Source organism: Petromyzon marinus, chromosome 61 (genome assembly GCF_048934315.1).
Source record: "Petromyzon marinus isolate PM22_M1 ecotype Great Lakes invasive population chromosome 61, UKy_Petmar_22M1.pri1.0, whole genome shotgun sequence".
Lineage (NCBI taxonomy): Eukaryota > Metazoa > Chordata > Hyperoartia > Petromyzontiformes > Petromyzontidae > Petromyzon > Petromyzon marinus.
The window spans coordinates 797,775-808,984 of record NC_133727.1 but is presented as its reverse complement, the minus strand read 5'-3'; the positions used below and the strand labels follow the sequence as shown (position 1 = coordinate 808,984).

Genomic DNA, 11,210 nt, shown 5'->3' with positions numbered 1-11,210 from the left:
ACCCATCATCACCACTCACCATCACTCACCATCACTCACCATCACTCACCACCCATCATCACCACTCACCACCACTCATCACCACCCATCATCACCACTCACCATCACTCACCACCCATCATCACCACTCACCACCACTCACCACCACTCACCACCACTCACCATCACTCCTACCAGTCCACTCACGTAAATGAGGTGCTTGTTGGCGCGGTTCTCCTGGAGGCCAGAGAGCACCTTTAGGGTTCCGTGCCGGGCGTTCTCCGCTCCCACCAGGCCCTGCAGGATGTCTGCGTGGGCAAGATTCACGCACACGCACAAAGATCCCCCGTGTAGCCTTAACAGACTGTCAGGTAAGTTCCGTTAGCGAGGAGTGCCTATGAAGGCCGCCACTGCACACGAGGGGGTGGGGGGTGGCCAGCACCGCGCCCGGCCGCCTTTGTCTCCCCACTGCTTGGGGAGGCCCAGGACCGATTCAGATCATCGTCGCCGATGTTGGTCGTGAACGGGAATCGAACCCGGGTCGAACCTACAAGCACACATGCGTGTGCGCACACAACAACAACCATCGCCATTCGCCACTAAGTGGCGGTGACGTCACCACGGCGCCAGTGCCAGGCTAGGTGCACTTTAAGGCTACGTGAAGTGTGGAACCCCCGCTGGCAGGAGGTCACGGGACAGACCCAAGTGCCATGGGTCGACTGAGATGAGTGGCCGATGCACCACCTGTGCCTCGTCCTGTGCGACGCCCTCCGTTGTTGCTGGAGGGTGACTGGCTCCAGATGCCCAGCAGCAGTGTCTTTCACGAGCCTCCTCCACCCACCCTCATCTACCGCAACCCACACCACCACCCCACCATCCATGACACTGCCACCCCACCATCCATCTCACCACCACCCACACCGCCACCCACACCACCACCCCACCATCCATCACACCGCCACCCACACCACCACCACCCCACCATCCATCACACCGCCACCCACCCACACTCACCACCACCCCACCGCCACCCACCCACACTCACCACCACCCCACCATCCATCACACCGCCACCCACACCGCCACCCACACCGCCACCCACCCCACCATCCATCACACCGCTTCCCCCACCCGTGACGTAGCCATGGAGGGCTCGTGCCGCGTGCGGTGCCGCGTGCGGTGCCACCGCACACCTGGGATGTTCTCGAGGAGCCGCTGGCGGGCGGCCACCCGGGCCTCACGGGCGTGCGCGGGCGTGCGCGCGGGCCCAGCCGCGGCCAGGCGCCCGTTGGGCCAGTAGGCCTCACGCAGCGCGTTCACGTAGGACGCCACCATCGTCTCGCTGAACACAAACTCGATGCTCTCGCCGATCTGCCTGTAAGCGGTGGGGGGGGGGAGGGGCATGGGAGAGGAACAGTGGTGATGTTTACACGCTTGATGCTGGCTGAGTCGACCTAGGGGAAGCCCAGGACTGCTGCGTTTGCATATATCACTCGTCGCTGGGAATTCAAAGCTGGCCACCGGTTTTCATATCGCAACGTGAGGCCAACGTCCGATCTTTTCTGCGGGACTAACCAGCGTGGCCACCACTCCAAAGATAAAGATCCCCCGTATAGCCTCAGCGGACTGTTGGGGCAAGCGCTGTTAGCGAGGGGCCTATATGAAGGCCGATGCGGCACTCGAAAAGGGGTCGGCGGCCAGCACCACGCCCAGAATCAGAATATTTATACCGGACAAATCCGATGAGCCATCAAGCTCTTTTCCACGCCCGACCGCCTTTGTCTACCCAATGAGTGTTAACATGTGGGAGGAAATCGGAGCACCCGGAGAGATCCCCACGCGTGCGAGGGGGAAACGCTCCATCCCGTACGGACGTAACGGACGCGGGTCCGCACGTTGCCGCACCGCCCTCTCCTGGCAGAGCCAGGGCACGGCTCCCTCCTCGACGCTCGCGGGGAAGCGAGCTCCACCACGGCGGCGTCTGTGCACGGCGATCCACCAACCCCTCGCCCGCCGCTCCCTCGACTGCGCTGGAGCACTCCGGGCGGCCGCGTGCGGAGTAGCCACCACCAGCACCGCCGCCGTACGGGCTGAAGGGAGTCTCCAGACTTTCCCGGGCGAGCGGACGAGCGCCAATCTGACCCTCACCTGTTGATGGTTCTCCCAAAAGTGATCTGCACGAAGCCCATGAGCGTCTTCCGCACCCACTTAAACACTGCACGCACACACGGGGACGGACGGAGACAAGCGGAGACGAACGTCCTCCCCTTACGGGGCGAGATCGGAGCGATCCCGGGCGTGCGCGTGACCGTGGACGCGCGGTCCGGAGTGCGTGCGATCGTGTGGAGGGCGACACCCGGACGGTGTGATCTTCATTGTGTGATCCGGAGGCTTGAGACTCAGGTGACGTGATGCACAGTGTTTGATCTCGAGTGGTCTGGAACCCACGATCTGGAGTGAGCGATGGCGAATCTGTGATCTAGATAGCACGATCGGGAGCGTGCGGTTCAGATCGTGCGGTTCGGATCATGTAATCCGTGTCGCGCGATCCGTGTCGCGCGACCCGTGTCGCGCGACCCGTGTCGCGCGACCCGTGTCGCGCGACCCGTGTCGCGCGACCCGTGTCGCGCGACCCATGCCATCCTTACTTCCGCGCAGCTCGAAGATCTCCCCGAGGAGCAGGAAGCAGGGCTCGGCGATGGAGTCGCGCCGGCTCAGCAACCCGTCCACCTCGGAGTCGGAGAGGTCGCTGTCGCTCTCGTCCTCGTCCTAGCGGCGGGGACACCGTGCCACAAACAGGCAGGCGGGCAGGCAAACAACACGCAGACAGGCAGACAGGCAGACAGGCAGATAAATAAATATAGAAAAGACAGATAGACGGGCAAAGGGACCGCAGCTCGGTGGGATTCAGTCGCGCGGTGTGTGAGTGAGTGAGTGTGTGTGTGTGAGTGAGTCGGTGGGTGTGTGAGTGGGTGTGTGAGTGGGTATGTGAGTGGGTGAGTGGGTGTGTGAGTGGGTGAGTCGGTGGGTGAGTGTATGGGTGTGTGGGTGTGTGTGTGTGTGCGAGTGGGTGAGTCGGTGGGTGTATGGGTGTGTGGGTGTGTGAGTGGGTCAGTCGGTGTGTGTGTGTGAGTGGGTGAGTTGGTGGGTGTGGGTGAGTCGGTGGGTGTATGGGTGTGTGAGTGGGTGAGTCGGTGGGTGTGTGTGTGGGTGAGTCGGTGGGTGTATGGGTGTGTGAGTGGGTGAGTCGGTGGGTGTGGGTGAGTCGGTGGGTGTATGGGTGTGTGAGTGGGTGAGTCGGTGGGTGTGTGTGTGGGTGAGTCGGTGGGTGTATGGGTGTGTGAGTGGGTGAGTCGGTGGGTGTGTGTGGGTGAGTCGGTGGGTGTATGGGTGTGTGAGTGGGTGAGTCGGTGGGTGTGTGTGTGGGTGAGTCGGTGTGTGAGTGGGTGAGTCGGTGGGTGTGTGTGTGGGTGAGTCGGTGGGTGTATGGGTGTGTGAGTGGGTGAGTCGGTGGGTGTTTGAGTATGAGTGGGTGGTTGTGTGAGTGCACGTGTGTGTGCGTGTGCGTATGAGCGCGTGTGAGCGTGGGTACGATTTGATTGCGCATCTCACGTCCTTGTGGGTGAGAAGGTCTCCTGGGAGGCGCTCCAGGAGGTTGGCCAGCGAGAAGCCGGAGCTCTTCTTGCAGCTGCCCGTGGTCTTGAGGTAGTCGGGCGAGGGCGAGAGGAAGGCGTACAGCGCCTCGCTCTGACACAGCTTGTCGTCGAAGAGGAGCTTCTGCAATGGGGAGGAGGACGTGGGGGGGGCGAGGAGGTGGAGGTCAAGGCTAGCTTGACGAGTGGGCGGGCGAGCGGGCGAGAGAGATAGTGAGCGGGCGAGCGTATGAGTGAGCGAGCGAGTGAGAGAGCGAGCGAGCGAGAGCGAGTGAGAGACTGAGTTAGCGAGCGATTGAGAGACTGAGTGAGCGAGCAGGCGGGCGAGCAAGCCTGTGAGCGAGAGAGACAGTGAGTGAGAGACTGAGAGAGAGATAGCAAGCGAGAGAATGGGTCAGCGAGTGAGATAGCGAGTGAGTGTGTGAATGAGTCAGCGAGTGAGATAGCGAGTGTGTGAATGAGTGAGCGAGTGAGAGAGATAGCGAATAAGAGTGCGAGCAAGTGAATGAGTGAGCGAGTGAATGAGTGAGCGAGCGAGTGAATGAGTGAGCGAGTGAATGAGTGAGAAAGATAGCGAGTGAGAGAGCAAGCAGGTGAATGAGTGAGAAAATGAACGGAAAGCCTTCACTCAGGAGATGATATTTCGTGACGATGGTAACCGTGTAGAAAAGTGGTCACTTTGTCATTACCGGACAACCACTGCGTTTCTAACGGAGCTCGGCATGAAACCAACGCCGCTGGTTAAAATGAGGCGGTGTAACGAAGTCGTTGAGTTCTCTCTACGTGAAGGGATGGACACGGGAGGAGGCGGACTGTCTGGCGAGTCGATTTGTGTTGGAGAGCACATCCACAACATTTACAATCTGAGTGTGGATTTGCTCTCCAACACACCGGTGTGCTGTACTCGTGACGAATTGGCACGTTCTGTTTACGTGACAAATCTTACTCGTTGGCTGTGTCGGGTGGTGGTGGATTTAACGGCACATTTTATTTTTACGCGATCTAACCCAAAAAAAAAACCTCTGTTATGGATGACCCTGGTCGCGAAAGCCTCCTACATGTTAAACTGATCACTGAAGGCCTAACGAAACAGAAGTGGCCTAGGGCCGCCAAGACCCTTAATACGGCCCCCGTCATGGTGTTGTTGCAGCTGGGTACCTCCAGGAAGAGGTTGAGCTGGTTCTTTGACTTCTCGAGGAACTTCTGGTCGATGGATTTGAAGGGGATCTTACTCAGGGTGGGCAGAGGCATTTTCTTCAGTGCAGGGCAGCACTGCACGCACGGAGTTACACAATAAAAACCAAAAGACGAAAATCCTCGCTCCTCCCACCCACCTGCCCCGCCCGTGTAGCCTTTAACAGACTTTTAGAGGTAGTCAACATCTCCTAGCCACCGTGGCATCACTGGTGTTGAGCGTGAGCGGGTATCGAACACGGGTCGCCCTGGGTTCGTAGCGCAGTGCGCTAACCACGACGCTACCGCTCCCCACCACCACCAACTCACGCCGTTCGCCACTGAGTGACAGTGACGTCACCACGGCGCCCGTGCCAGGCCAGGTGCACTGAGGCCACGTGAAGCGTCGAAACCTCGCTGGCAGGAGGATGTCACGGGACAGACCCGGCAGGTGCCGTGGCTTGGCTGTCTGAGATGACTGGCTGATGCACCACCAGCAGTACCCCCCCTACTGTGCCAGGCTAGGTGCAGGAGGTCACGGGACAGAGCCAGCAGGTGCCATGGGTTGGCTGACTGAGATGACTGCCCGATGCCCCACCAGCTGTGCCCCCCTACTGTGCCAGGCTAGGTGCAGGAGGTCACAGGACAGACCCGGCAGGTGCCATGGGTTGGCTGACTGAGATGACTGCCCGATGCACCACCAGCTGTACCCCCTACTTCAAAAACAAAGAACCCCCCCCCCCGTGTAGCCTTAACAGAGTGTTGGGGGCAAGTGCTGTCATAGCGAGCAGTAGCACCTGTGAAGGCCGGCACGGCACACGAGGGGGTGGGTGGCCAGCACCACGCCCGCCTTCGTGGCGACATTTGTACGCATCGCACCAGGCAATCATTTGAGGCTGAGTAGACGTAGGGGAGGCCCAGGACCGGTTCAGATAATCGTCACTGACGTAGCCGTGGTGGCATCACAGCCACCTGGTGGCGGACAGCGGTCATTGTTGTTGTTGTGTGGCAGCTCAGAAGCTGCGGCGCAGAGAGTGTTCGACACCACTCAGCTGTGTATTGATGAAGATACTCCACGTGTCTGTGTGCATGGAAGTGGTAGTGTAGTGGTTAGCGCTATAACCCCGGCGACCCGAGTTCGATTCCTGCTCACAGCCAACACCGGTGACGATTATCTGAACCGGTCCTGGGCCTCTGCTAGGTCGACTCAGCCTCAAATGAGTACCTGGTGCGGTGCGTAGTAAACATCGCCACCGGGGAGACAAAGGCGGTCGGGAGTGGTGCTGGCCACCCACCCCCTCGCGTGCCGTTCCGGCCTTCACAGGTGCTGCTCGCTACTAACAGCACTTGCCCCTGCAGTCTGTTAAGGCTACACGGGGGACCTTTAGGTGTTGAGGCATGTCAGGGGGAGAGGTGGCGCAGTGGTTGGCGCTGCGCTACAAAGCCGGCAGAGGACCCGAGTTCGATGCCCGCTCGCGGCCAACACCAGCGACGATCATCGGAACCCCCTCCCGGGCCTTCCCCTAGGTCGACTCGGCCTAAAAACGAGCGCCCGCCGCCGCAGCGCGCGTCGTGTGAAACACCCGCACCCGGGGAGGCTCCGGCCACGCCGCTCGGTCGTCACGCCGCGTCGTCGGCCTTCGCCGGCGCTCGCCGCTCGCGGGGGGCCGCGCGGGGCGGGGGGGGGAGGGGGGGCGGCGCTTTTGCCGGGGAGGCGTCGCACCTCGCAGAGGCGGCGGTGCAGCCGGTGGAAGTCGGCGAGGGTGCGGGACACCACCCAGCCCATGGAGGAGGCCGAGGGGCGCTCGGCACGGCCCAGCTGCACCATGATCACGTAGCACGGCACCTGCTCGCCGCCCTCCTCCTCCGCCTGGGGAAGTCGTTCCCGCGCAAACGGACGCAAAGCGCGCACGATCACACGGCGCACTAACTCACACACACACGGCGCACTAACTCACACACACACGGCGCACTAACTCACACACACACGGCACACTAACTCATAACTCACACACGATGCACTCACACACTCACACACGGCGCACAAACTCATAACTCACACACGACGCACTAACTCACACACGGCGCACTAACTCACACACACACGACGCGCTAACTCACACACACACGGCGCACTAACTAACACACACCTACGGCGCACTAACTAACACACACCTACGGCGCACTAACTCACACACACACACGGCGAACTAACTCATAACTCACACACGGCACGCTAACTCATAACTCACACACGGCACGCTAACTCACACACATACGGCACACTAACTCACACACGGCACACTAACTCACACACACACGGCACACTAACTCACACACACACGGCACACTAACTCACACACACACACGGCACACTAACTCACACACACACGGCACGCTAACTCACACACACACACGGCACGCTAACTCACACACACACACGGCACGCTAACTCGCACACACACACGGCGCACTAACTCGCACACACACGGCGCACTAATTCACACACACACGGCGCACTAACACACACACGGTGCACAAACACACACACACACGGCGCACAAACACACACACGGCGCACTAACTCACACACGGCGTACTAACTCACACACACGGCGCACTAACTCGCACACGGCGCACTAACACACACACGGTGCACAAACACACACGGCGCACACACGGCGCACAAACACACACACGGCGCACTAACTCGCACACGGCGCACTAACACACACACGGTGCACAAACACACACGGCGCACACACGGCGCACAAACACACACACGGCGCACTAACTCGCACACGGCGCACTAACACACACACACACACACGGCGCACTAACTCACACACGGCGCACTAACTCACACACACACATATGGTGCACTACCAAAGACAAAGACCCCCCGTATAGCCTTAACAGATTGTTGGGGCAAGTGCTGTTAGCGAGCACCTATGAAGACACACAAGACAAGACTAAGATCTTTGTTGTGTGTGTGTGGGCGACATGCACACATCTGTACGTAACACAAGGACAGACACACACACAGACACAAAGACACACACAGGTACAGTGATGGAAAAAAGTATTTGATCCCCTGCTGATTTTGTACGTTTGCCCACTGACAAAGAAATGATCAGTCTATAATTTTAATGGTAGGTTTATTTGAACAGTGAGAGACAGAATAACAACAAAAAATCCGGAAAAACCTATGTCAAAAATGTTATAAATTGATTTGCATTTTAATGAGGGAAATAAGTATTTGACCCCTCTGCAAAACATGACTTAGTACTTGGTGGCAAAACCCTTGTTGGCAAGCACAGAGGTCAGACGTTTCTTGTAGTTGGCCACCAGGTTTGCACACATCTCAGGAGGGATTTTGTCCCACTCCTCTTTGCAGATCTTCTCCAAGTCATTAAGGTTTCGAGGTTGACGTTTGGCAACTCGAACCTTCAGCTCCCTCCACAGATTTTCTATGGGATTAAGGTCTGGAGACTGGCTAAGCCACTCCAGGACCTTAATGTGCTTCTTCTTGAGCCACTCCTTTGTTGCCTTGGCCGTGTGTTTTGGGTCATTGTCATGCTGGAATACCCATCCACGACCCATTTTCAATGCCCTGGCTGAGGGAAAGAGGTTCTCACCCAAGATTTGACGGTACATGGCCCCGTCCATCGTCCCTTTGATGCGCTGAAGTTGTTCTGTCCCCTTAGCAGAAAAACGCCCCCAAAACATATTGTTTCCACCTCCATGTTTGATGGTGGGGATGGTGTTCTTGGGGTCATAGGCAGCATTCCTCCTCCTCCAAACACAGCGAGTTGAGTTGATGCCAAAGAGCTCCATTTTGGTCTCATCTGACCACAACACTTTCACCCAGTTGTCCTCTGAATCATTCAGATGTTCATTGGCAAACTTCAGACGGGCATGTATATGTGCTTTCTTGAGCAGGGGGACCTTGCGGGCGCTGCAGGATTTCAGTCCTTTACGGCGTAGTGTGTTACAAATTGTTTTCTTGGTGACTATGGTCCCAGCTGCTTTGAGATCATTGACAAGATCCTCCCGTGTAATTCTGGGCTGATTCCTCACTGTTCTCATGATCATTGCAACTCCACGAGGTGAGATCTTGCATGGAGCCCCAGGCCGAGGGAGATTGACAGTTCTTTTGTGTTTCTACCATTTGCGAATAATCGCACCAACTGTTGTCACCTTCTCACCAAGCTGCTTGGCAATGGTCTTGTAACCCATTCCAGCCTTGTGTAGGTCTACAATCTTGTCCCTGACATCCTTGGAGAGCTCTTTGGTCTTGGCCATGGTGGAGAGTTTGGAATCTGATTGATTGCTTCTGTGGACAGGTGTCTTTTATACAGGTAACAAGCTGAGATTAGGAGCACCCCCTTTAAGAGTGTGCTCCGAATCTTAGCTCGTTACCTGTATAAAAGACACCTGGGAGCCAGAAATCTGATTGAGAGGGAGTCAAATACTCATTCCCCTCATTAAAATGCAAATCAATTTATAACATTTTTGACATGCGTTTTTCTGGATTTTTTTGTTATTCTGTCTCTCACTGTTCAAACAAACCTACCATTAAAATTATAGACTGATCATTTCTTTGCAGTGGGCAAACGTACAAAATCAGCAGGGGATCAAATACTTTTTTCCCTCACTGTACACACACAGATACACAGACAGACACACACAGACAGACACAGACAGACAGACACACACAGACACAGACACACACAGACAGACAGACAGACACAGACAGACACACACACAGACACGCCACACGCGTGCCACCTCGCAGTGGGAGATGGTGGCCGTCCACTGGCCGATCTTCTCCCACCAAGTGTCCGTGCGCTCGATGTGGAAGTCCAGCTCCTGGCACTCCTTCCTCAGCGCCGCGATGTCACTCTCCAGCTTGCCCACCATCTGGGGGCAGGGGCGGGAGGGGCGGGAGGGGCGGGAGGGGCGGACGCAGCGGCCACTCTACAGCGGGCACCGCACGCTCGTTTGTGCCCACCCGGTTGTATTGTCGTGCGTCTCATTTGTAGTTTTTCATCTCGTTTGTATTGTTCTGTCTCGTTTGTATTGTTCTGTCTTTTTTGTATTGTTCTGTCTTGTTTGTATTGTTCTGTATGTCAGTATTGTTCTGTCTTTTTTGTATTGTTCTGTCTTGTTTGTATTGTTCTGTATGTCAGTATTGTTCTGTCTGTCTGTATTGTTCTGTCTGTCTGTATGTCAGTATTGTTCTGTCTGTCTGTATTGTTCTGTCTGTCTGTCTGTATTGTTCTGTCTGTCTGTATGTCTGTATTGTTCTGTCTGTCTGTATGTCAGTATTGTTCTGTCTGTCTGTATTGTTCTGTCTGTCTGTATGTATTGTTCTGTCTCGTCTGTACTGCGTCTCATTTGTTCCGTCTCGTTTGTCCCGAGCGTTGTTGCCGTGAACGAACAAATGAACGAATGCGGAGGCACCGCCACCGCCACCGCGGTCAGCGTGACGACGGCCACCGCACCTTGCGGTCCGGCTTGGGGGCGGTGAGGATGGACGCCAGCGCCTGCCGCTTGTACTCCAGCTTCTCGCTCAGCTGCTGCAGCTTGGAGACGGCGGCGTCCGTCTGCTCGCAGGGGGGGCTGCCCCCGCCCCCGGCCCCGCCCCCGGCCCCGCCAAGGCCACCGCGGCCGCCACCCTCCTCGGCCTGCGTGGGGAGGGGGTGGGGTTGGGGAGGGGGGACAGCAGGAATAGAAGCTGGAGTATTACCATCGTTATCATCGTCGGCAGAAGCACAGCATTATCATCAAGAGCCAGCAGCATTTTCACCATGAACAGCAACAAACGTAGCATTATATTATCATCAGCAGCAGAAGCAGCAGCATTCCCATCGACAGCAGCACTATCTTATCAGTAAGGAGGCCTTTGGATAAACACCATCGCCCCCACCCCCTACCGCACAAACTTGGCAGGACACTGAAAGTGCAAGAAGAATGGCAGCAGTCGTGACAACAGCAACAACAGAGCGTGGGGAGAGGCCTGGTGTGGAGAGTGGTGTCGAGGTTGGGCTAAAACTCGGGCTCAGCGTGAAACGCGGCACGCGCGGTGTGCGTGCGGTTCCTGCTGTGGCGAGCGTGCATGTGCGTACGTACGTGTGTGCGCGTGCGAGTGTGCGAGCGTGCGTGCGCGTGTGGAAGTGAATTTGCACGGTCAGCGCACACAGAGTTCCGCGCGCGTGCGGGGAGCTGCTGCAGCCACTGCACTGCTGGTAAGTGCCCCGCTATCTCTCTCTCTCTTGTCTTTCTCCACCGATGTCACGAATCACAAATTGGGTTTCTATCAGGTCGGATCGTCGCGCAGCAGCGTCGTGTCAATTTGTGTGACGCTAAATGCTAACCACCACCGCCACCACCACCACCAGC

The 11,210-nt window shown here is 57.2% G+C and overlaps 1 protein-coding gene across 7 annotated transcripts in view; it reads right to left on the bottom strand.

Moving 5' to 3' along the window:
• Nucleotides 1–11,210, bottom strand: part of SNX25 (sorting nexin 25) — a 32,506-nt gene that overhangs the window by 5,585 nt on the left and 15,711 nt on the right. For all 7 annotated transcript variants that reach the window (XM_032976902.2, XM_032976904.2, XM_032976903.2 and 4 more), the window contains exons 11-19: nt 10,313–10,495; nt 9,597–9,728; nt 6,529–6,675; nt 4,791–4,904; nt 3,592–3,756; nt 2,628–2,748; nt 2,128–2,194; nt 1,173–1,354; nt 187–287 (exon numbers count right to left, since the gene is read on the bottom strand). In XM_032976902.2, the coding sequence (XP_032832793.2) occupies nt 187–287; nt 1,173–1,354; nt 2,128–2,194; nt 2,628–2,748; nt 3,592–3,756; nt 4,791–4,904; nt 6,529–6,675; nt 9,597–9,728; nt 10,313–10,495 (1,212 nt within the window). The remainder of the gene's footprint in view (nt 1–186; nt 288–1,172; nt 1,355–2,127; nt 2,195–2,627; nt 2,749–3,591; nt 3,757–4,790; nt 4,905–6,528; nt 6,676–9,596; nt 9,729–10,312; nt 10,496–11,210) is intronic.